Source organism: Accipiter gentilis, chromosome 33 (assembly GCF_929443795.1).
Source record: "Accipiter gentilis chromosome 33, bAccGen1.1, whole genome shotgun sequence".
NCBI lineage: Eukaryota > Metazoa > Chordata > Aves > Accipitriformes > Accipitridae > Astur > Astur gentilis.
Window position 1 is genome coordinate 2,594,273 of NC_064912.1, and position 26,545 is coordinate 2,620,817.

A 26,545-nucleotide genomic window follows, 5' to 3' on the forward strand; every position below is an offset into this window, starting at 1 on the left:
CACACTTACTTCTTTCCATTACCTTCACAAATCATTTTTTCTCATTTTTTTGGCTTATCCTTGCTCTCCTCTGGGCCACATCCTTCCTGAAGCACAGTGCCCCGAGCAGGACCTACTACTCAGCAACACTGACTGGAAGCATCTTGCACCTTGATAACCAGTTGACCTTCTGTGCTAAGTCCAAAAAAAAGCAAGGACTCCTGGTAACGAGCACAGCAGCAGGGGAGTTATGCTTTAACCCGAGCTCTCCTCCTTGCTCTGTCTGCATCTGCTACTCAACCGAGCAGGACACAGCCCTATTGCTCTCCCAGCTCCTCTATGTGTGCTGCAAGACCTCAGGGAAGGTCTAGCACCACTGCAAGGAGCCCAAAGTCAGACATCCCTACAGTAAAGTGAATTAGGAAACTCAAACCACTGCCAGTTTTACTTTTCAAGCTCTTATTGAGACACCTTTGCTTCCAATGTTGCTTGGCCCGCTCACAGCCTACTGACGCTGCCGTTTCCCTATGCCCCAGCCTGCCTGGTGTGCCGCAGCCCAGCTCCCACATTTCTCAGTCCCACGCACTGCACTCACAGTTCAAGATAAGGCTTCAAGGTCTTTGTTTTCCAAACTCCTTCCAACCTATTTTGTGCAAGGCAAACACACCAACTAGGATCTTTTCCGATCAGCAAAACAATTTCTCACCATAACCCTGAGCTTCAGGGGCATTCATGCCCAATTTACACTCCCATCCTTTCCTCTAAGCAGTACTGAGTCTATACAATATATGAATTTACTTGGTATTTTCAGGCTTTTTGTTACCAAGGTACGATCACAGACTGATTCTGGCATTCGGTCCAGCAATTTTAGTAATTTGGTTACTGTATTTTCTTGTGCCTAGTCAATACAAAGATAATACAGACTGTTCACTTGTTTGCTGCAGAAGTGCGCTCCGCACGTGTGAACTGAATGGGCAGCTCCCTTTGCCTCTCTGTGCAGGGGAACAGAAAAGCTTTGGGGACAGTGGGGACATTGCTCAGGGCTGTGCATGCTTCCCCGAGAGACAGGCAGATGAACAGACATCAAACTGCATCTGTCACATTGCACAGCCCTGCAGTTCCGGCCACCTACAAGACTACAAGTGCAGCAGCTGTTTTTGACAAAATCAACACCAATTCCAGCAGCCAACTTAGAGAGGGATTTGTGATTTTCTTTCATTCAGACACAATGATGCCTTTGGGTCAGCCCTGTGACCAGAAGCCCATTGAGGTCATTCCTTCCAGACACAGGAACAGCAATGGTAAAGAAAACCTGAGCCAAGGGGCAAAGAGCTGCACACACTCCTATCTCATCTGCATCTTCCCATCCCCTCCGCTGCTACGGTGGTACAGCAGTGCCGGAGTGGCAAAGGACCGCAGACCTTCATACCTGCGTTAGGGTAGTTGGGGAACAGCCCACAGAGTCCCTGGCAGAGCTGGCAAGCTGAACCCCAGGTCTTCCCTGCTGCTACGAGCCCTCTCGGGCAGCTTGGAGGCAGGTAGCTTTTGAAGGCTGCAAAGCTTAATCCTGTCTTTTCAGAGTGGCTGGCCTCCACCAGACGTGCATCCACTGGCAACTGTGGTATAGAGAGGCAGAGGAGGAAAAGCCTCACGTAAACTGCTGAGGATTGCAAAGCAGGTCCACCACCAAGGCAGAAAACACATACTCCAAATACCCTGTGCTCACCAGGCACAGCTCTCTGCCTTAGGGAAAGGCAAATATCTTCCCAGGGAGTCTGTAATAAGAAAGGAGGGCTCAGAAGGTCCACTGGGCTATCAGGAGGAGAGAGCAGACTCGTACAATCACCTCACATGGGCTCGTTGCAAAACACAAGCCACGAGGAATGATAGCTGATGCCTCTGGGGAACAGCTCCTGCACACCCAAGTTGTGGTATACGGCGCGCTCTCAGCAACAGCTTCTGTGTTACCAACACACAGCTGGAATCCTGCAAGTCTTTGGTCCCCTTTGTAGAAACTCTGAGCAGTTGGAGAAATCCAGCAGTGTGGATTCAAATTGCCTCGCTCTGATTTTTGCCCTTCAAGAAGCATTAAATGCAATTGCTCCACATGAAAAGACATTCCAGCTTTAACAGAGGCAACAGTTCTTTCAGCAGCCGCCAGCTGTGCCCGCAGAGCGGCAGGCTGGAGAGAGCCAGGAGTATCCCCTCCTCCCAAAATGCACAAAACTAGCTGTGGGACCTCACCAACAACGCTTTTATTCCCCAGATCCACTCCTACTGTGCTGTAGGACTTGCTACTGAACATTTAGCCAGAGGGGACATGCCTGGAGGGGTGTAAGGCTTGCAGGGTGCCCACATGCATGCCTAGTTAGTGTTACTACACATCTGGTTATCGTTGCTGTTCTGGGAGAGCAAAATTCCCCTCTCGTGGCTGTGCACAGCTCAGTGCGATGCATTTTCCTGGCTGCTACTGAGAGGATCCACAGCGGCCGCCCAGCAGATGGCAACAGCCCTGCACGAGGCGCACAGCACCGCACAGCACCGCATCGCCCGCCCCACTGTCCCCACACCTCTCACCCACAGCAGTTTCAGCTGCCCTATTTCACAGATCTCAAAAAGGGCCTTCCTGTGACCTTGCTGGCCCAAAGCATGAGTTCCCATGGCTAAAATCAGCATTTCTGCTAATTTATTGTGCTCCCAGTCAGCCTTTACAGAGCACAGCCTTGCACTGGCTCTGCCTCTCCTCCAGCCCACCTAAGGTTACGCATCTCCATGCCCAATCCCAGCGTAACTCTGCCAGCACACCGAATTTTTGTGGCTTGCTTTCCTTTTGGGACAGTCAGCCTTCCCGCTCTGCATTGCTCAAGTGAGCTCATCTGCCCCCAGAAGTCAGGACAGAGAGCCCTTGTCCTAGGGCAAGGCACAGCGGTTATCAAGAAAAGTAACACCAAATTCACCTTTCCCCCCTCCAGAGCATTGCAAATGAGTCCGTGCACTCAGAACTGAGTCACGAGCTTCATGGGAGCTTGGAAGGGAAGCAAGGATAACTCCTACCTTCTGGTTAGTCAGCAGCAAAGCTGCACTAGCCCAGCCTGGGGGTAAACAGCTGAGGACTCGGGTGTCTGGACAGACAGACTCCAAGCTCCCTTTACATAGCTTTTACAAAGCAGGGTAGCCAAAAACGCTGTCGTTTTGTTTTTTTTTTTTTATAACATTTCCCTGCAGAGGTAGAAAGCAGTAAGCTTGTCATCCAGCTGCCTTGCAACCACCACACTTCCAGGTCGGTCAGGGAGAAACTCACTACCTGGGGCTGCAGGCAGGTAACCCCAGCAAGGTGATGCTCTCTGCTCTAGAGCGGACGTACAGGGCACGAGATTCCTCTTGCATGCGTGACAGTGGAGCGCTAGGGATTGCAATGAGCCCCCCGCAAGCACAGCTGGATGAACAAGAAGCCACGTGGCTGCAGGGACCCAAGGCTCCTTCATTTCCAATCCCCTGCGAGCCACTGTCTCAGCAGAGCCATGCAACAGAAAACCTCTTTCAAAACAGTTTAACAGACAGATCCCTCTGCGGAACAGACCTGGCAAGTTGCAACAAGAGCCAGAAGCTCCGTGCCACATCAGGAGCCACACCAGTGGCTGCATTGTGGAAGTATCTGACATTACAAAGGTCCCCGTGTGAAGTGTTGAAGTTCAGACCTTGCCCCTTTGAGAGGCTTTTACACCCTTACTGGAAGATGCAGTGTTGGTTCTCTCTTAGAGCAAACGCTCACTGAAAGACACCAATACTGGGTACTCAGGGTTTTTCACTCTCTGATGACAGCCACCAGAAGAAGGGATGAGTCACTAAGAGCAACCTTATTAACAAAGAGAAGACATTTTCATTTAGACTGCTTAAAGCACTTGTTTGAACAAACATTTAGGAGAAAAGCTCTCTGTCAAGGCTCCAACACTTGTAAGAGCCAAGCACTCAAGCCACTGCCATTTCGTGCTGTTGAAGGGGGACCACAGCCGATAGTCCAAATCCAGTAACCACAATTACTCTCAGTACCACAGCACAGCAAATGCAGCACTCCTCCTTCAGCTCACTTTTCAAATGTCCTCTGATGTGACATGAGAGGAGGAAAGTTAGCTGCGCTCCTTCACCCCATGGCCCTGCCAAAGCAGTAGGGCCTCACCTAGTGTCTGAAGTCTGCCAGCTGCATTTTGGGAGTTGAGAAAGAAGCTGTCGTATTTATCTGCCTGGTGGTCCCATGTAGCAGCAAGTTTTAGAGCTGTGTGTTCGCTGTGCACTGTCTTCCCAGGTCCGAAACAGGGACGTTTGAGAATACAAACTGCTTTTTTGTGGTGCGAGAGGTCTACCTGGAGGAAAGGCAACACCTTCTGTTTTGGAAGGGTACTTTTTCCCCCCTCCTCTCTTCCAGCTGAATCCAAGCAAGTTGGAATATATATATAAGAAAAGGCCATTTATTCTGTTTTCTGTCTTAACAACTTCCAGGTCAGCTGCCTGCTGCACCTAATGAAGAAGGACCTGCTGGAGCCTCCCCAGCAGCAGACAGCTCTGCCAAGCAGGGCAGCACGGTGCTCTGATAAAAAAATACTCATTTGCTGCTCCCAGCAGGTTGCTTTGTACAATGGCTTCTCTCATCTCCCCTCCTCCCTGAAACAGCTCAAGCTTTCCAAGGTACAGCACTACAGGACATGTGGAATAAAACGCACGTTGGGATCTCATCGCTCAGCTGAACGAGAACGAGGAAAAAAAACATGCACGCCAAGACACCAATTTATTTTTACACTCACAATGCTGAGCGGTATTTCTCGATCATGTTCTCATTTGCTGAACCTCTACGAAATCCTTGCAGGCTGGGAATTATTTCAAATCATGTATCCAAGACAACAAGGGTAATTCTTCCCCAGCATATTAAACGTAGACACCGACAGAGCTCTGATCTTTAGACGATTACCCTGAATTCAGTATAAGAATCCATCTACATCTTTCTGAAAAGGAGATTTCAGGACTCATCACCTTTTTCCTTTGGGTCACCTTGTCGTTTCAAGGAAACGATGGCCCAGCAGCAGAAGTATTTCATCCCAGCGGGGCACACACCCGGCTTGTTGGTATTCCTGCTCAGAATAGCTTGCAGCACTGACAGAGCTCATCTATGTTAAATTAGCCCTTAGAAAACATCCCTGCTCTGAATCTCAGAAGATTGTCCTGTGACGCAGGTCTGAGGAGCAAAAAGCAAAAGCCCTTGCCTCCATGAGCACTGCAACGCACACTGTCGCAGCCTCTAAACCGCACAGGTTAAAAAGCACATTTGTGACCTTGTACCAGATAGAGAAAGAATATGAAAACCAATCTCCCTACCTGCCCACTTCTACCCAGCTATCACTAGCTTTTGTAAGTATCTTTCAAAAAGGAAAAATAATCTAATATTCAACATGTCCTTGAAAGCATTCTGGGGGAGGAACCCAGGATCATGTGCTCTTAAGGCTGTGTTCATCCGAGCAGTCCTAAGGGAATAAGCGACTTGCTCAGGGTGACAGTGCACGTCCATTCACTTGATCGAGAATGGGAGCCAGCAAACCAACTCAAGAGAAGACCCGCACCTGGCTGGGAAATGGGATGATGACCTGGTTGACTGTCAAGCATAAGTCATTAAAGTGAGAGCTTCTAGCCATCTTAAGTGATGGACCTGTGCTTCTCACTAACATGGGGAAGACCAGTTGCTCAATGCTCAGTTTATCATTACAAAACTCAAAAGAATAGCTTGAGCCTTTTATCAAGAAGTCACAAAGCCAAAATAACATATTACAGGCTATACAAAGCAAAGATGTGTATTTGCATGCAGATATAAAGGAGGCTGGAAGTCCCTTTGGAAGTAAAAATTTTTGTGAGAAAAACATCCAGGGTACCAAAACACAAGAGTCAAAAACCTGAAGAGAAAAGTTTGGAAAAAGAAAAGCATACAGAAGCTTTTCCTTTCAGTCCCCATATGGGACTAGGGAGCCAGCCAGCCCTTTGCTCTGAAGGCACCTGCAGTGCCTTCTGCTCCAGGCTGGAAGGCATGGAGCAGGAACGGAGGAAGCCTACCAAGCAAAACCCAAAAGCCCATAAACACAGACAACAGGTCACTGTAGCAGCAGCCTCCTTTCTAGCTGGGGAGAGTAGATACAGGACATCACTGCAATATGCTCCTGTGTTAAGGAACACAGAAGGGAACTACAGGATGGAGGCTGTAACTTTAACAAAAAGAAAAAAAACATGTCAGATAAGCATCCTTGATCAAGCCCAAGATTAGAGAGAAAAATCTACATTTTTGCCTTCTGCTCTGCCTTTTACTGGCCAAACAGCACCAAGTGCCAAAATCCAACTGCTCCGCTGTGCATCTCAGGTAGGCTCCTGGCTGGTACATCTCAAAATCAGGCTCAGGTTCTCCAGCCTCAGAAACTCCAGCAATAAGACAAACACAACAGCAGCAGGCACCCTTCCTGCACTGTTAGTGTTTCGCCGCAAAAAGGGTCTCCCTCTTTCACCCAGGGCACCATACTCTTGCAATTCTGCAAGCTAAGGCAGCTCTAGCTGTGAGTTTTTGCTTGAACACCAATTTTAACGTAAACCGCACCAAACGCTTGGTGCAAATTCTCTGGGCAAGTCACCCACAGATTAAAGGATTCATCTTTACTACTTGTTAAGCATCCCTGAGACCTATCACAGCAAATGCTCTTCTCCCCCAGCCAAACCCTCTGTGTTCAAATCTCACACTGTATACAGCTGACATTTGCGGGAGTTAACAGCGCTCATACTTGCCTCAAACGTGACAAAGTCATCAAACTCATCAGGACAGGCTGGGGCTTCCTCCTCAGGGGTATAACCCATATCATACAACTGGCTGTCAGGATCTGCAAAGAAAAATAAAAAAGAGAATCACCAAAAGGAAACACGCACCCTCAAACGAAAGACAGCTTTGGGAGACACGACAGCAGGACAGGAACTTCCTCTTGCACGCACCAGTGCCTTCAGCTTCCAGAAAGGACCTCTGCTTCCAGGCATCCCATCACCACCTCAGGTGAAAGGCAATTGGGATAGCTGCTCCCTAGCAGAGGTCCTACAAGGCCCCTTGCTCCTCTGATGGGGATAGCACCTGGATTCATCCCTACCCTGCCATGGTCTCCATTCCTTTTCCCAGTTTCTTCTCTATCTCTGCTTCCTGCATCCTCTTATTCTTCTCCCAGAAGGCTTTAATCCTGCTGTGGGCAGGGAATACATTAGATCTATGTGTGACAGCCAACTACCATGGGAACCGCAGAGAAAGCAGGCTGCACCGAAGCTTTTATCATCTACTGCTCCTCCCGTGGCCAGCCACATCAGGAGCCATCCTCACACAAGGACAGGAAAATGGGAGGTTTTCAAGGAGATTTCTTAAAAAAAAAAATAAAAAAATTACTCCTCCCACCCCCAAACACCCATATGCAGCAGAGCGGCATTTCTCCGAGCCCTTCAACCGAAGAAGGGAGTGTAAATTGCCCATGCTCCCTCAAGCAACAGCTAATGCCTGATCCAGCACACGACCTAGATCACAGGCTGGAAACACCAAATCAAGATCAGATGCTGCAGTCCCAAAATAAATAGCAGGCTCAAAACCACATGCCTTGGAGCTGCAAATGTTGCAGCACTAGGTTTGTCTGATGTCGATAAACTTGGCCAGGCAGAAGGAGTCATTATGCCAGTGCTCCTAGGAAAGCTCAGCAATCGCCTGGATTCGGGGAGGGACAGGCTTTCCTTTTACGGCTGCTCAAGGCAGACAACGAGAGCAGAGCTACAAAGCAGGGTCTGCCTTCTGCATCCTTCAGGCTGGTGGCTTCCCAGCAGACCGGCAGTGCAGCCAATTCAAACAGCTCCCAGGCTCGAGTCCAAACCAAAGGGGCACGTAAGTCGCGTGATGTTTTGCTGCAGCCGAGCAGCACAGCCACCCAGATGGGATCGTACGCAGCCTCCCTCAAAGGTTATATTCCCTATACAGTCACAGCCAGGGCTCCTGCTTTGGGTCCATCTCCAGATATCAGGAAAGGCCATTTTTCATTAAGGGATCTATTCATCTTGTACAAAGTCAAGGGATTAAGGCGCAGGACAGAGTAAGGAGTCGGGCTTGCAGCAACACCCCCTCCCACCCAAACACCCTCCCCAGTGCTCTTTCAGCTGACCATTAAATTCAAACACAGTCAGGGCCCCAGAAGATACTGGAGCCACCAACCAAACGGGTACCAGCAGTTCATGGGGGTGGGAGAAGCTGAGTACATTGCACTGAGAAACGAGACCTCCCCTAACCTGGGTCTGGGGCTCCCAGGAGTTAGACTGTAAATCAAACCCAGGAATAAGCCAAATTGCTTTTCCAGAAACCAACATACGATGCTGTGCTCTACAGTAAGCACACAGCAGGGTCACGGCTTCAGTGGATGAAAGGTTCTCTTGTTCACAATTTATGACTTCAATATCCCCGCTGCTCTCCCCGCTTGTGGCACCAGGCAGCGGTGCTGCTGTGAGCTGCGCTTCCAGCTGCCGGGGCTCCTGCGTGTAACCCCAAGCAAGGCAGCGATACGCACACAAAAATACTGCTGCCTGAGCACGTTCCTCAAGGCAAGGCAGCCTCGGGCCACCTCCTACTCTAACTAATGGGTTTAGCACTGAAGTGTCTTAAGATGGTATTCTCCCTCTCCTCAAATGTTACCCTAATCCCACCTGCACAGCTCCACCCATGGATCTGAGCCTACAGTCGGGAGGAGTTTTCCCATTAGTTATCCCTTGTTGCTACTCCAGGATTTGAGAGCCTCCTTGCTGACAGCAGGGAGGACTGAGGGGATGGGGACAGCAACCTGCTTGCTGCAAAGCCATGGGAGCACCTGACAGCGGGTCTCACCATGAGGAGCCTTTGCCCACTTCTGGGAAAAAAATCAAACAGTGCTCCTGAAAGGCAACCCATGTCACATCGTTGAAACTGAGGGGACAGCCAGCCATGTCTCTTGCCAACTACAGACCGTAGCAGGTAGGCAATGGCCACCTCCAGAGAGGTGGCTGTGACGGGCATGGGAGCAACCAAAGAGCCAGATCAGCTCACTGGGACACAGGCTGCAGGCGCAGTACCCTGGTCCTGTGCCTGGCCAGGGCTCTGCCCTGCGGCATGTTCCACCCAGCACGAGGTCTGGTGACAGCTCTGCTCTCCGCAGCCCCCGAGCATGTGCCGGCACAGCACAAGTGCTTCATCTGCAGCACGTCTGAATCCCTGATCCGACAGCGGCAAGACTCCAGCCAAACAGCTGGGTGCTGGGCAGCTGCCAGTGCTTCCAGCTGCCTGATCTTGCATCCCTGCCCGGCAAGGCCAGGCAACCCAGCCAGCCTTACCGGTGGCCGCCCTGCAAGGCCATCTCCAGTGCTGCTGGTGGCACCCCATGGCAGCCCCGGGAACTGCAGAGCACCCCGAAGGCAGTGGAGCCAAGAACAGGCTGCTGCCTTCTGCTTATTCCCATATTATTTCTTTTCCTTCCCCTCCAAGGAGACACACAAAGGCTTCTTGCTTTTCTATGGACAGATAAAGATATTTATTCCACTCATTTCTTCCAAAGGGACTTGAAAAGGGAGGATTTACAGTCGAGTGAAGGCTTCCAGTTCCCTTCGGAAGCAAGGGTATGAAGCATGGGCAGACAACGCACAAACAGCTCCCCAACATCAGCTGCCTCCTGTACAGCTCATGCCCAAACTGAGTGCCCCTTGGAGCCTTCCCAGCCCTTCGGGTGTTGCTTGGTGTAGGGGTGAACGCGAGACTGGTTGCTCCATCTGCCTGCAGAGCACCCAGCCCAAAGAGGGAGGTCTCTGTGCAGGCAGGGTTTATTTTTACAGCAAGCTCCACTATAAAAAGCAAGGAAAGACCATCTGAGAAGTCACCTGCACCCTTACTGGTGGCATGGTCAGCAGAAGCCATGCCCAGGAGACAGCACTCCATGCTTCCACCTCCCCATGCTCCAATCAGAGAGCGAAGACAAACACCACCACAAACAAAGGTTGACTTTTTCTGCTCGATTCATTCCCTCCCCCTCTGAAAAAGCCATATGGTGCTTTGTGTTTAGGGAGAGTTGCCATGGAGAGCTTGCCTGCAAGTCTTCCAGCACAATAGGCTGCATTAAGCTTTCAAATTCCACTCCAAAAGAGCCAAAAAACTCAAGAGACCTTTGTGCCCAAACTGGCACTCCCCACGTGAAGAGCACCATACCCCAAGGTGCAGAAAGAGATGTGCGGTGAGAGCCAGAGGGCTCTGCTAGCTCCCCCCCCCCGCCCCATTAACAGCACACCATCAGCAGTAGCACTGTACAACCCTGCTTCAGCAGCACACGGTGAGCACAAATGCTCAAATTGCCTCTGCTCTCCACCTTGGACCTCAAAGCCAAATTCCAGTTGACACCCTATTCTCCTTCACATCCCTTTTCCCAAGCTCCTTTCACCATAAAGCATACTTTCATCTCTTACACCCATCCCTGATTTCACCTGACATCTTCCTTCTCCTCTTTGATGGCTGATGTGGTCAGCACACTCGAGAGTCACCTCTTTCCTACACTGCTCAAAATCACAGCTTTCGCTGTCCCTTCCCAAGGCAGACCTGACTGCACTCATTCCTTGCACCTGGGTGTCCACAACCAGCTTCTCCTGTGGCTTCAGCTCTATCCATCACTCCTACTGCTAGTCCCATTACAACCACACTCAGCCAAAAATCTCAAAGCTAAAAATCAGGCTCCAAGGGACCCTACAGGGAGTCTTACTGCCCAACAATCTCCCTGCAAAGAGGCGATAAGTTATATGCTAGGTCTTTTTCCCAAATTAATTGCACTAATTTATTTGACCAGAATACATGGGCTGGGTACCAGGCATCTGGATAAAGCTTCAGTTGAATTACTGCAGCAGCACTGTTTTACCAGGGTAATGTGGCTGATGTAGAATTTACACAAGTAATTGTAACCAGTAAGACCAGGCACAGGTACTATATCATCCAGTGAAGCTAAGGTGGTTTTGGAAAAAAGAAAAAAAAAAGATATAAAAAGCAGATTAAGTCTACTATGAGGCACCTGCAACATCCCTTTGACACCTTTTCCTATCCCTGCCTTGAAGCTTCCTGCTGCCCAGCATGTGCTCATTCAAACCCCACTGAGAAGACCGCCTTCCAAGCTCATCACACTGACCGCACCACTTGGGAAATGGGAGATTTGCCTTCATACAAGCTCTACTGCAAGTCCATCAGCCACAGCACTTTCTCCACCACCCCACCCCCCAATTTGGTTTTCTGCTTTCCCCAGCGCTGCCCTGCTTCTTGCTGGCTTATAGCTATGCACTAAATCCTGCACCTCCTTCTATTCTTACAATGTCCCAATTCCTCCCATTGTTTCAAAAAAAAAAAAAAAAATCATTGTCCAAACACTGCTATGTAAAGCTTCTGACAAGGACAATCTCTGTCCAAACACATCGATGTGCTCAAGAGTATTTGCTCTTGTCTTATGCAGACTGCAAGCCAAGGGCAACCTCCCTTTGGTATCTATCAAGCCTCTAGAGCCACTGGCCAACTCCAAAGAGCAGCACTGCCAACAGCAGAGACCCAGCCGGCTGCACAGAGATTTCTCCTGGACGTACAGCATACATGCAGCTAGAGGACAAGCAGGACAGGTCCTGGACTCTTCATGGGGGTGAATGCATGCTGAGCTCCGAGATGCACCTTCCGCCATCCTGTTGTGCTGACAGGAGAATTGCTATGCTTCAAAAGGGCTTGGGCATGCAATAGTAACTTGGGTTTTTCAAGAAATGCAACAGAGCATAGAGCTACAGGAACAGAAGTCCCGGGGTACAGAAGGCTCCTGAAATAGATTCTAAAAACTGCTTTCAGAAGACAGGATTTCAGTGAAAAGGCACCTTGAGCGAAGAGCTGTGGGTACAGTAGTGACACACAGGTCAGAAACAGAGCCAGTTTTATCGGCTTCATATAGGAATGACCTAGAAAAACAGAGCCTTTCAGAAGTATTTAAGTCATCTGCCAACACACACTGTACATACTGCTGCAAGCCACAGAGCCACAAACTCAAACTGATTCCAACAGTATGGATTATGTGCAGCTAACAGACCTGAATTATTCAATGCAGGAATAAGGCTAGGAACCTGCATGAATGGCACAAAACAAAACAGACCCCAAAAAAAGGCAAGATGAAGTTACGGTTGGCTTAAGAGAGAACAACTGATATAAACTGAACTCCCTTACTGGGCACGCTGCTTGGAAACAAGGTAGCAAAAAAGACACATAGCCAAGTATTAAAAAGTGTTACAGGCATTTAGAAGGATTTCGCATCCAGAGCAAAGAGACAGAGAGGAAGCCACTGTCCAGTATTTCCAGAAACAGCTCAGGGTCTTGTGCTTTCACTGAAGATCAAGCACCCATGTGTTGTTAGTTCCTGCAGGGTAAAGCTACCACCAGTCCGACCATCCACCCTTTTGCTTTCCATAAGTGATCCAGGAGTACATTCGTAATCTGATATTCACACACAAAGTGGTAGCACTGATCAGAGCTGGAAAGAGCAGCTTTCTGCTATCTGCTTTGCCTATAGCTCAACCTGCTGACTCCTCCAGAGACAACGAGCCAGGAGCACTTACTGAAGAATATAATTTTACAACCAAAAATTACACAACAGAATAACTGAGTGGCAAGCTCAGGCTCCCAGGGAGGTAGTGTCAGAATTAAGGTTGCTTACACAAGCCTCATCCAAGTCCCTCTCAGCTAACGCGCTTCAGCAGTCCTTCATTTACTGAGTATCATTGCTCATGGATTGGTACTTATCACATATTCCTTCTGATCCTCTTCATACAGTGCAGGCCCTCGAGCTTTGTTTAGACATACCGCCTAAAGACATAATACAAAGAATTAACTTTATGGTATCTGAGCACTTTGGAAGCATAAATCTAGCTGCCTTTGCTTGTCTCAGACCAGGTGAGCATTGCTGCCTCCACTGCAGTGATGGACCAGAGACAGGAAGCCACCACTAACACACGTGGGATTTGGTATCGAGTTTAACAGATGGGTCCTTGGTTTTAATTCTCAGCAATTTGAGCTGTCGTTTCAGTGTGTGCTAGTCATCAAGAGCAGCTCAAATTTCTCCAGATTTGTGTCAGCCTGGAACAAAGGCTCACTGCTGGAGGTGTGGAAAATGAGGAGCAGGCTTGTGGCCACCAGCAAGTGGTTCAGAGCTACTTGGTGACGTACCAGCAGAAAAGGCAGAGAGACTGAGACTCCAAAATAGCACAAGCTGCCCTGGTGAGGAGACCTCCTGATGTCCTCCATCCCCTTCACTCTAGCTTCTACTTTCAGCAACTCTGTATTTCAGGCAACAAAGCTGGATTTTCAGCCAACAGCTTTATTCCCTGTTCTGTGAAGAGACTGAGGCAGGACCTCTTGAAAAAGTGCATGCAACCGTGCAAACAACAGAACATCCTAACTTAACTTCCCAGAGCACACTCAATGTAGATGCGACCTTCAGGACATCCAGCGGCTGGTCTCTTGTCAAGCGTTTGAGCACACTGAAGTAGAAACTCTTCTAGATGCTCCACATCAGCCTGATTCGGGCAGGAGCACACAGAAGACAAGTGGCACCTCCTAGATAAGATGGCCCCGCAAGCAAAATAAAATTAAAGAGAACCCTAGCTCAGGAGCCCGGATGCACCAGAGCTTTTGACATACCAGATAACATAGGCAGAAACAAAGCAGCTTCTCAGCCTGCTCATTACAGGCCACTCACATCAGCTGGGGCACTGCCTGGATGGCACCATCCCACCACAAAGCATTTCAGCTTTCCACACCGGCTCCAGCCCAAAGCTCCCACACAGAGAAATCAAGATAGCAGTTAAAACCAGTTCAATCCTCCCCAGCTCATAGCTTCCAATCCTGTGCCTGCAAAATGCTTGCAATGTACTTACCTTCAAGCATAACTAAACATCATTATTGATGCAATGCCTGTGTGAATCTAGGCACAGCTTGCCCGCAGAAGAACCCACGGACTGGATGCGAGCATTAAAACAAGCCCTTTCAACACCTACGGCACTTGCAAATCGTAACATGCAGACATTAGTATTTGTCATTCAGCATTTGCGGGTCTTACTTGCCATTTCTGTCCCCCTGCTGGCCACACTACAAGCTGAGGACAACTAATACAAAGCTGATGCTAAAAGCCTTTTCAAAGCAATCACTGAGCCAGGGCAAGTGATTTGGAACAGAACCACCAACCCGCCTTTGATCTACCTGCCACATGATCTACGGGTGAACTGCAAGGCCGGCCAACAAATGTACAGACACCTTCTTCTCCAGCAAAGGCTCTGACTTCAAAAGGTAAGTGGCAAAACCACTAGTAAAAACTGAATGCAGTTATTTATAAAGTGGGCAAGTCTGAGATCAGAGGCTAGGTCCCAACCAGAACTCGGCCTGAGTTTGGAAGGAAATTGGGAAAAGAAAATACGCAAGAGGAGTCATTAAACTACACATGCAGGAAGAATTCTTCCCAATGTGTCATTTCACAGTTCTGAGCCACCTCTTAGAAGTGATCGTTGTGTTGCTGAAGAATGTCCTGTCTGTTACAGTGAGTGTCAAGCAGCCAGTTTGCCTTCCTGATGCTGGCCACAGTAGAGCACTCTGGAGTCCCTGTCCTCCAAAGTCCCTTGAAAGCTATGCAGATTAACAGGAAAATGCTCTTGAAGGCTCACATGATTGAATACCCTTCCCTGTTTCTCCTCTTAACTCTCAACACTGCCAAAAAATCCCTTCTAAAATGAGCCAAATTGTGTCCCACGCATCACTGAAGCAAGAGGGGAGCTGTACTTTTTAAAGTGCTTTTGCTCCAACTGGCTTCTGTAGAAGAAACATTGCCTGAAGAAAAACAAAGTAATGGAGGAGGGTCCTGTAAGATCAGGTTTTAATCCTTTTTCCAGTATCAGATTCCCCAAAGCTAGGAGGACAGGGTCAGAGACATCACACAGGTTGACAGCCCTTCCTTCCTGCCGTTATTGAGACAACGCAAATAAATGAGTGCCTTAATGCAGCACTCCAAAACCACAAACTACGCAATGCAGGCACCAGCAGGGATCATCAGCGCTTCATTCAAAGCTGACTCAATTACTAGGAATACAAACATTTAATAAAACTCACTTGGACAGTTTTCAAAGGTTTTGGTAACATTTTGTTGGCTAGAAGAGAATCCACTGCCATTAGTTGTGCCTGACGACTCTCTTGCAGATGGTAGGAGGACAGCCGAGGAACACGACTGTATCAGAAGCATTAGACCTCTTCAGTCTGGAGCATGAGATCTCTGAGAAGGGAACCAAGGGGCTGAGAGGTTACAAACATGATGTTGCCCAGTTCCTACCACCTCGACAAGGGCATTTTTATTAGAAGTTGCCACATTACCTCTGCTGACCTCTTTGTAACCATTGACTGCATTAATAAAACTACCTGCAAAACAAAACAGGCTTCAAAAACAAGCAAGTGGAGAAGCAATAGGAGAATGCGAGTCGCTGACTCGGTACAGCTCTGCTCTCAAAGTTGCAAGAGCAGCACAGGAGCAAAGCCGCCCTTCTGTGCATGCATTGAGCTGCAACAGGTGACAGAAGTCCTTTGTGCCATCCTGTGACTCTCGAATCAGTGAATTCTGCACTGGTCACCTCGTTAGCAGGAGTCTTTCCTATTGGAAGAGAAATAAGCTGCCTAGCGGCTAGACAGATTTATAGGAGCAGTCAGACTTGGATGCACTTGGAAAAGATGATCATCAAGGAGAAAGACATCTGAGGGACAAATGCACCACCCCAGGAAGAAATGTGGCTTGGTACAGGCAGAATAGGATCGAGATGAAGAAGTGAGCTGCGGTTAGACAGAACACTGGGGAAAGGTTTCTCTCAATGTGGGGGACGCCCACCAGAGCCAGCCCATCTGCTGCCCCTACCCATCACAGCCCAACCCAGTGGCTCTGCAATTAGGACCAATTTCTCAGCAAAGCCACATCACGCACAGCCTCTCCTGTCTAAGAGCGAGACGAGGAAACACTCAGAAGAAACAAGCTTTTGCCACATCAATCTGTCCGGGTGTCGCAAGGGTACACTCACTGCAGTCACAAGCCTCCAGGCCACAACAGAGCTGAGCAGGGCTCTTGGAGGAGCCAAAGTCATAGGTGAGTAATTATCCCTTCATTAATAACACCAGATTGACTGGATTCCTAACGAGAAATGGTCTGACAGCTCTGGCTTCACTGCTGGTGCAGAGGCAGGATGATGGGCTACTTTACCTAAGCTTGGGAAGCCAAGCCTACCTGATCTCTGGCCAGACATTTCTAGTGAGGATGAAGGAGACATTCCCCAGCTTCCTGGGTTGAGCTGAGCATTAATAATCCTTTACTCTGGAGCTAACATCCAAACCTGAGAAATCAAAACAGGCAGGACCGAAACCTCCACCACCACCCATCTGGAGCCACCAGCCCAGCCTCCACCCACGCACTCCCCAAACCACAGGCTAGCCCAGTCTCCCAGAAGTCCTAGCAGCAACAGATGTGGAACAAAACAGCATACTCCCAACACAGAAAATAAAACATATGATGGAGAAATACTGAGGCAGCAGATGGATGATGAGAAAAGCCTATTTTCTAGCAGACGTTGCCTTTGTTTTCTTTTTAGTCATCATCTCCGTAGAAAAGAGTGTGCGAAGAATTGCTCCAAGGCTCTAATAAAACACTGCTCTCTATTTTTATATTGACCATGTCCCCAACAAAACAGGTAGTCCCTGCAGCGTTTTTTCTTCTCCTCTGCCAGAGAAATTAGTTTTCTTTCGGGCATCAAACTTAGGCCTTTCATTTGCAATTTAAACCCACCCCAGCTTGCCTTTATCAGGCTTGGGTTATGGTCTGAGGGTCTAAGAAGCCACCACAAGTTTCCTTTACTTTACTTCATCGGGACACATGGAAGTCCTTCCACTCTGATTTGCAAGAGATCTGGCTACACAGTAATGCTTTCCCCTCACAAGGAATTGTGTACAAATGGTGATACTCTGGGCATTTAATCACAGGTCAGCTGCTTGCCACAGTAAGCGAGGGGCAGCTTTGCAGTGCTATGAACTAGATTTCCCTCAGACTGCATGTGTATTTTGGACCTGCAGCCTGTTACACTCCATGACGGTGACCAGACGCAGCAAGATTTCTCTGGCACATACTTCAAAATAGTCATAAAGAAAGAATTCTCAAAATAGGAGAGATGCTTGTGCCAATCTCCCATTCCCCGTGCCCCTGAGGGCTGCTGAGCCTTAGCAGCAGTTTTACAGCAGCGCATTTGAGTAATTCCCCACTGTTCTCATCCCAGAGCTGCGAGGAGGCCTACGGACACAGTTTCTCCAATACTTCTGCACTTCTCCCGAAAGTAGGTCAATGCAGTATGTCATCTGCCAGGCTGCTTTTGGGAAGCCGCACTCCCTGCTCAGGCATGGCGCACATGGAGCAGGCCAGCCTCGTCCCTGATGTAACCCTTCACCCAGCTGCCAAGTTACAAAAATGAATAAACCCAATTGTTTACGTAAATTAAAAGAGAAATGCAAACCAAAAAAAAGCCATGATGAGCCAGAAGTCCCCCCCCCATCAGTATCCAAATGCTTTTCCTAGCATATTACAGCAGAAATAAATAGTGACTTGAAAGAGCTTGAGGGCGATGTGGGCTGTGCAGTTCTGCTCACCGCTGCTCCAGAGCTCGGCAGCAGGACAGGTTTCACAGCCGAGGAGCATCTCCTCACTCCCTGCCACTCCAACCACTGCTCCCGCTTTGAAGGGGAACAAGCAGTTACCGCCGCTCATCCAAATCTCCCTGCTTACGCTAAGGCAGGGAAAGTTTGTAGTCAGAGTTAACCTTGCTGAATCCTGGCAGCTGCACAGCTGGAGATAAATAGTTTTGCAGGCGGTGTTTTTGTTCCTGGTTTTGCTTTTAAGAAGTAAATATCCTTCCTTCCAGCTGAGCCAGTTTGGAGTTATCCTTTCCAGTGTGAAAGTTTTCCAAAACAGAGGATAGGCGTGTGCCTCGGGAGTGCCATGCACCGACCTCCCATCTCTCCGCTCCTCACCCTCCAGCCACGCAGCCTGTAGTTTGCTCAGCAGCAGCAATGCAGGAGCCACGGTGGGGCTACAAGTGGCTATTAAAAACAAGCACCGAGAACCAAGCTACACTTGCAAAGGTAGGTGTCCAAGCGGTACAGCTGTCCCCTTTTTTCAAGAGGTGTGATAACAAAGGATTTGGCAACAGGCATCTGAGGAGGCAGCGTCTTTGAGGCTGGGCTAGCAGCTGCACACACTGTGCAGCATTTTGGGGCTCCTGGCAGCAGAAGGTTGACTTTTCTTCTCCAAAGACATAGCATAATGTGGGCTGGAGGAAGAGAGCAAACACCCCAGTGCCACCTGCCCAGAGGCTTTCTCCTGTGTCCTCCCCTTACCTAGGAACAGCCCCTAGGGCTGAAAGTTCTCAGTTCTCCATCTGTTTGTGCCTTCATGCAGAGGACCTCCATCCCACCCTTATTCCCCTCATGCCCTGAGCACCAGCCTTTCACAGGAGAGTGCCTCTGCACCCCCATATACACCTTACCCCCTCCTGTTAGAGATGCCTCTGCAGGAGAAGGATGGAGAGAGACCTCAGGCCATTTTGACCACAGGGTACCACCAAAGCAGCTTGCCTCCATCACGGACTAGCATATACACTCCTAATTCCCCCCATCCTCTGAGAGCAGGGGGAGTTACACTGACTCCTCATACATTTTCATAGGCAGGCCCAGCAGTTTCCAAGATAACTGTTTAAGCACCACTATTTCAAGAAAAAAACCAAGTTCAGTACTTCCAGGAAAGGCTTGGCTGCTTCTGTCCCTAGCAGAAGGGGTCACAGATGACAAGCATGTGGACTCCAAACTTAACAAGCACAATAATGGTGCTACAAGCATCCCTCTGCACTACAGGGATGAGGAGAACTCTGATCTACAAAGAACAGCACTACAAAGAACAGCAGGGGGAATTTTTTTTGTCCCAAGTACACACATAAATTTTAAAATGACATTTAAGTCTTCACTCCTTTCAGCAGCAGAATTAATACTCATCTTCATAAACTCCTTATCCCAACAAGCAGTACATACAGTACATACATATATATATATATATGCCAGTACATACATATACATATGCTGGTGCAGAGCAAGATGCAATGCAAAAAAATGCAGAACATAATCAGAGCAATTTTGATTTTATTCTTGCTCATGAATCAATCTTGATTTCCCATTCATGGCAGCCCCTGTTCCCTGAATGACAGCTGTACACAAAGAGGCATCTGTCCTACCTTCAGCCATCAAATGAGCTGTCTCCCTAATCGGTGATGGTTTAGCCAGGGTTAGGAACAGGCAAGATCAGCGGGAAAGTCTTCACTGCAGCAATGCTGCATGAATAAAGAGATCAGCAGATCTGATGAGAACGTAGGAAGTGCTCATACCAGTGCCAGATACTCACCGAGTTTAGTCAAACATGCACACAAGCTCTCCTTCCATCTGCTAAGCTTCAGTGAAGACTTTCCTTTTAAAAAGCAAACGCCTTGAATATTAAATTGGGCCTGGGTACCCCACTAAGAAAGTGTGCTTAGATGACAGCAGTAGCCTGTTGCAAACGCTACCATATTTCCAACATCAGTCTGGAAGAGAGACCACTGAAGATGCATACAAACACACCCTCAGAAATAATTACTAGATTGGGAGTGTGTAAGGGAGTGTAAGATTTGGCTTCTGGAATTATCCGCGTGCAAGGAAAGCTTTCATTTTGCATAGCAAAAGCCATCTGCAATGCAGATCCTACAGAGAGGAAAAAAAACCTATACACAAACCAAACAGTGGTTTACGTTACCAGACAGAGCCAGATATCCAGCACGCTCCGCACCTTCAAACGCTCTGCAGAGCCAAAGCAGATCCGTGTCACCAGGGCAGCAGCCAGCCTGGCTCTCCAGAAATTAATTCAGAGCCACCACGTGCTGTCTAGCAGACTCGTATAAGCACTATGTGGTTCATGGGCACCCAGAGCCGTGATCTCAGAGATGTTGTCTAAGCACTATCAGATCCAGAGGCGTCTCTGAGTCGCCAGGTCAGCAAGTAAGCAGTGCAGCTGCAGGAGTGGGGAATATTGCTGCTCCCCTTGCAGCAAGGCTACAGAGCACGACCTGCACATGGTGTGAGCAATGCAGGGATAATTACTCTGATCTGTTTTTGAGACTTGATGTTCAGTTCCCTCTCTTGGCTGCAAGCTTTTAAGATGTAACGCTCCCAGCCTTCATCCAGGGGGAGGGCTGTGTATGTGCTTTTCTTTCAGGAAATTCCCAAACTGGTGTTCAGCTATCAGGAGCACACCAACCATTTTGGGACGTGAAATGCCAGCCGCAGAAACTGCAGCCTCTGCTCTGAGGATACACCCATTGAAATCCTCCCAGGGCTGCTCTCAGGAACTGAGTGATGCAGCCCCACAAAGACTGACCAACTCGAGTTCACGCTGCTGCCAGTTCCAATTAGCAACGGCACAGCGCTTTTACACAGGCTCTTTGCAACAGCCTGCCCGCGTACTGCCAAAGCAAGCCTGCCAGCCCAGCCAAAGCCCTGACCACAGGCCAGCCCTTTATTTGCTGTTCAGCACCCTGCCCTGCACCCGCCCCAGCCCTGCCGTGCTCCACAGCTCCACGCTTTTCCCTTCAGCCTGTCATTTGGAAACCTATCAAATGCCTTTGGTTAGCTGAACACACTCCTCCTGCTAAATGCCTCTTATTCAGCCCCACAGGGGTTGCCTCTTATAATACTTATTCAGTAAGTTACCTCTTACTCAACCCCACTGAGCTGCAGCTCGTTCATCACGGCGGCCGACTCCTGAACCAGCCCCCCAAAGTTGGCACTGCCAGGGGTCTCCCCCAGTCTTGCCCCCCCGCTCGCTCCTGCCAGCAGCCTGCCGTCCCTGCAAACAGGAACTCTGTTAGAGCTTCCAGGTTTGGGTGTTGGCTCTGGAGCTGGATTTTCCATCTTCCCAAATCCAAAGAGCTTTTAGTTGAAGCATTTGAAAAAAGATTTGACTATTTCCATCCTCAGGCCCTCCCCTGAGCTCATGAACACATCTATTTCTCAGTGGATGCACTGTCTTGCTCTCGATGCACAGGGGCCCCTTTGTTCAGGGATCAGAAGCCAATGCAGAAGGGATGGACAAGGCCACGAGCTCCAGGAATGCACCTTCCCGTGCCTGACACAGCAGTGATTTGAACTGATGCCAACAGCAATCCTCCCACATCCAGGGGGGTACCTGCAAAGAGCCCACTCCCAGTGGGCTTTTTTTTGGAAGACAGATGTTACAGATGTTTCAGCTCAGAGCATGTGCATGAATTACATGACTTGTTCACTAGCGCTTTTGAGTTCGAGTAAGAGCACTGGTCTGCTACAAAGATGAGACAGGAAACATGTCCTACTGGATGCTGAGAGGCCTCTCTAGAAAAAACAGGTGCCTGAGGCTTAAGAAGTTTTTAAATATCCTGACAAAGAAAGAAATCTGCCTGTGAGCACAACCCCTGTTGTTTGTTTGCATCCAGCTGTGGCTGATACTACCCATACTTTGTGCTTGCTGACTAACTCCTCTCCAGCAGTTCCTGCATCCAACATGCAGCAGACTAGAGTTGCTCCTTGGTCCAGGCACCTTGGTTCAAATTACAGACACCATCTCACTACCCCTTGTCCCATGGTCAGCCCTTGCCATACCAATAGACAGAGACCTTACTCCCAGTCCAAGTTTTCTAAGTGGCTTGCATACAGTCCCTCATACCTCTTTCTCACAGAGAAGATCCCCCAGAAGCTGTAACTTCTAAGCATGATGAATGCAGCAGTCACGCTGGCTCCCTCCCCATTTCTTTTCCCCTGCAGACTTGAAAGATGTCCCGTTGGATCTCACTGATGGTAGCCAGGTGCACCAGGTTTTCCTCTGGCTAGGGATTACGCAGGCATTACATACCCAGGCATTACACACCTTATCAGGCTTCTTTAAGCATGCTCTATAACATACTCTCCTCCAAATCAATATCATTACTGCCTCCACTACATTATCAGCTTCTCAAGTTTTACAATACAAGGCCATAAAATTCTACTTTTCAGAGTTATTTATGATCTCTGACTTGCTGCCTGTTCCACAGTTCCCCCCTCTGCTTTGCTCTTTACACTTTGCAGGACTGGCCAGTTGTCCAGGCACCATTAACACAAACTTTAAAAGCAGGCAAACTGCACGCTTTGTGGAGCAAGGGGAGGACGAGGGTGTCCCAGCAGCCACACCACCCCATGAGCAAGAAAGGCTGGGACACAGCAGGTTGCAAGGAGCCAAATTTGTCCTAGCAGCATCTCTGAGCCTGCCTCCCCATGCCCAGGCAGTCCCCCATGGTCCCCATGCCAGTCTGCTCCTGATAAACAGCTCAGAGCTGGACCCAAGAACTGAGCCCAACCACCCGAGAGCCATGGGCTCACCACCTCCTGCAGAAGGGAGATCCTGGGGGCCCTCCAGACTCCACCACCCAAAGCACTCTAATGACAATCATATATACATGCAGCAGGCATTAATACATATATGAGGACCACATTTTCCTGTTAAGTCTTCTCCTTGGGAAAGGTAGAAGATAAGGCAACCACAACAAGGTAAAGGCTATCATTGAAGTCTCAAACCCAGCTTCTGTAGCATGCAAGCCACTTTGCTCTTTCCCCTCCATGATCAACATTACCTGGCCAGACAAAGATTACAGCAGCAAAGAGATCAGAATAGTTTCATGACAGCAGAGAGGTGGCACTGTGGCCTTCAGTGCTGTCCAAGTAGTTAAATGGTGCTTTGCTCCACACTGAAGGCAGAGGCAAATTCAAGGAGACCTAGATCAGCATGTTCCTCAGCCAGTGGGAACCTACCTCAAACAGCTGGCACAGGAATAGGACCAAGGCGTTTAGTATCCTCCCTGGATGTAAAGGCCAACTGAACACGAAAGCAGTTGTAAGAAGAGCAGCTGACTGTGCAAGTTTTGCTAGTTTTGTAACTGTACCTTCAGTTTGCCAAGCTAGACCAGAAGAGCTCAAGTAAAATCACAGCTATTCTACAGAGAATCTCCAAGAGAGGGGGTAGAGGGAAAGAAAAGTGGAGCATCTTCAGAAATAAACCCTTACCTACGTTAAGACAGACACTGCAAGGTACAAGCTTACATCAGGTCTCACTTCAGTGACTGACCAAAGAACTACAGAGTACCAGGAAATGCAACAGAACTATCTCTGGCTAAAAATAGGCCCAGCTAATTAACAAAACCTTGTTAAAAGGGACACCCAGCAGCAAGCATAACCTCTTCTTCTTTACAAAGGGATGATCAATATTGTCTGTCTCAGTAGCAGCAGCAAATCCTCAAAACCACTTCAATGTGAGCAACTGCTCAGCTGGTGAGAGGCAAAGAAACTCTCTCAGTACCCTATCCTGGGTTTCTTTTATAACTGTTTAATGCCCTGCAGTGTTAGAGAGAGATCTGCCTTTCCTAGCCACTGTAATAAATACATATCAACTGCTTTCAAGTTTAATAAATAGAGATCCTAAAAGCTTTATCTGGATCTGCTTTTTCCATTCAATTAATATAATACAATACCAGGGCAATGAATTATTGAAGAGAAATACAAGCCAGAGCTTTCACAAACACACTCTACTCCAATAGCGATTTATTACAAATTAATAGCATGCTGCATTTCCTCCTACATCAAGAGCTGGGAATCAGCTGCATTGTGAAACTATACCAGCCATGAAAATTTCGGAGCTGCCATAAAGCGCTACAACCCTGAGCACAAATAAGCTAGGGGTAGGAACGGGGAGCAGAAGGAGGGATGGACAACCACAGAAAAACAGAAGTCACTTCTGCTTTGAGGATTTTCTACTCATGAAACAACATTGTTTGCATAGGAATAATCAGTCTTTTCACATCTTTGCTTGTATCAGCGTTCAAAAGCATGCTCAGTGTGTAGGGCTGACAACCCAGTGCATGTTCATTGTTGCATGAAAGCAATGCTGAAGTTTAAAATAAGCATTGCTGTGAACAGAATTGATTAATGTCCTAGTATGGTAATTCATATTTGCACATTTAAAATTATATCAGCTCAGCAGGAGGCTTCCAATATTTTTCACACCCTGGCCTTAACAGCACGCTCGCCCCAAAATGACCCTCTAACACTCATATTGGAGATGAGCCCCAAACTGAAAAAATCAACATCTTTTCTTCTGCAAAGAAGTTCAATGCCAACCAGCCAGAAAGATAGTTCACATTTCACCAAGCTATTACTCTGGAAGTACTTCTTGCAACAAGCCCATCAAGAGCAACATGGGGATTGTCACAGGCCTGTTTTGGGGGCATGTTTAAAGATTACGTACCAGTCAGTGAGTTCAAAGCTCTTGTTTAATGTGCTTCTTGCTAGAAATCATCTAAGCATGTTGATCCTCCAAACAGTTGGAGTGAATGCAAATGCATTATTGCCCAGTGTCCGGAAGGTGTTACACTCTGCAGCAGACAGACATCTCCAGCAGCATGTCAGCCAAGAGTTACTCCTCCACTAGAGCAGCAAACCCCCACAAAACCATAAGTGAGAGCATGCACCAAACCAGAAGGGATTTTCCCCTCAATGGCTTTTCCATTTCCAACATGCATTTAAGAAGGTAATTTCCTGATAAACAGGAAAACATGCAACCACCACCACAAATGCTCTACTACCTTTTTCAATTCTATTACTAAACGCACCCAACCTCTCCGCCTTCCTCTCTGCCCAACACAGAGTAGAAAACCAAACACACTTTGCTTTCATCAAGAGACTTCTCAACTTGGTTAACCCCTGTGGCGTTAAATTTGGTGTCTCCCTCTCTTCCCTTGAAGCACAGCAGCAAACTCACCTCCATTTTTGATAGCTCTGATCCCCCGATGGAAATCTTCGAAGCTGATGACTCCAAGTCCGCTCGGATCGAGGTACTTTGTTAGGTCCTTTACCTGTAACCACAAAAGCAGTGTTACTCATAGAGCCCTTTGGGTAGACAAGACAGTATCTTCCATCAGAGAAGCACCTTGTAACAAATTTTAGCTCCTTAGAAGAAAAATATTTGGGCAGTGAATTTCTTAAACTGATATCAAACTGTGGCTGTTCTCCTTGAAGGGAACATAAGTAATCAGTATAGAAGGGTTAATTAGTACTTGGCTGGTGCTAGAACTATTGCTTAATCTTGAAACATAGATTAGGGCAGTATTTCTTGCCAAGTGGTCCTCCTCCACCAGGGATTTGTTTATTTTTATGTTTTTTAAAGAGGTCCTATCTTAATTGGGAAAAGTCAATAATAGACTGCCCAGTAGGAGAGCCCAGTTAAGAGGATTCAATTGCTCCACGTTACAAATTTAGGCCATATAACTGAAACATTTTCACAATTACACAATGCCCAAGGGGGAAGGAATCATGTCAGCTAGTGAGGATTAGGATGTGGGTGCCAGAGCAGGCACACACATGGAGCAAGGGACACTTGTGACACCTGGTGAGGATGATGTGGGCTCTTCAAACAGAACAGGCTTCTGTTTGAGGGCAAAACCACAGTCATTCCTCATGGTTCAAACAAAGTCTTCTAAAAGGTGCATTTGGCTCCTTCCTTCCAGGCTGCCACAAGCCTGCCCCTCAGAAAACCCTTTACACCACTGATGCTTCTCAAGCTGAGAAAATCAGGTATTTTTTCCTGCTTTAAAAAAAGATGCAGACCATCATTTTAAGAGATATTGAGGCACCTTTGTCTATTTCAGAGCCACACTCTTCAGCTGAGAAACAAGCCCAGGAGGAAGCAGGGTCTAAAACATGAGAAAAGGAATTGCACAATTAGCTCCATACTCAATAGCTGCCCTTGCCCTGCCAAACACATCGAGCTCTCCTCCTCCGGAGCTGACACACAGGAGGAAGTCTTCAGGCGATCTGCAGGGCTAGATTTGTTCAGCTCCCATGAGCACAACCAGTTGCCTTTTGACTCACTCGGGCAATCTCTCGGTTTTGGTTTGGGGAAAAAGATGGTGAATCACCAAACCTCTCCTTCCAGGGAAGCAAACCTTGCATTAAACAAGAGACTTAACATCTAAGGGCAAGGAGGACAACTGAGCCCAACCATGGTGCTCAGAGCTGCTTAACTCATTACTCATCAGCAGGGTTTGCCTTCTTTTTGGTTTGTTTTTCTTAAACCCAGGTATGTGTTTATACAGGAGAAATAACATCTGCAACACAGAGCTGTTCACCTGCATGTCCACGTGGTTTCAAACACACTGCGGGGAGGCAGGAGATGTCTCTGCTTCAGACATCCCACCTCCCCGCAGCAGCGGTGAGCACGCTGCCGGCACGGAGGAAACCACAGGGCTGAAACCATAAAAAAAAACCACTCAACTGTGCTTCTAGGGGGTTGCCACGAGAGAA

At 48.2% G+C, this 26,545-nt stretch overlaps 1 protein-coding gene across 3 annotated transcripts in view; it reads right to left on the reverse strand.

Annotated features, from left to right (window-relative positions):
* Positions 1–26,545, reverse strand: part of RAB11FIP3 (RAB11 family interacting protein 3) — an 80,482-nt gene that overhangs the window by 33,335 nt on the left and 20,602 nt on the right. For all 3 annotated transcript variants that reach the window (XM_049791827.1, XM_049791826.1, XM_049791830.1), the window contains exons 2-3: positions 25,005–25,098; positions 6,790–6,881 (exon numbers count right to left, since the gene is read on the reverse strand). In XM_049791827.1, the coding sequence (XP_049647784.1) occupies positions 6,790–6,881; positions 25,005–25,098 (186 nt within the window). The remainder of the gene's footprint in view (positions 1–6,789; positions 6,882–25,004; positions 25,099–26,545) is intronic.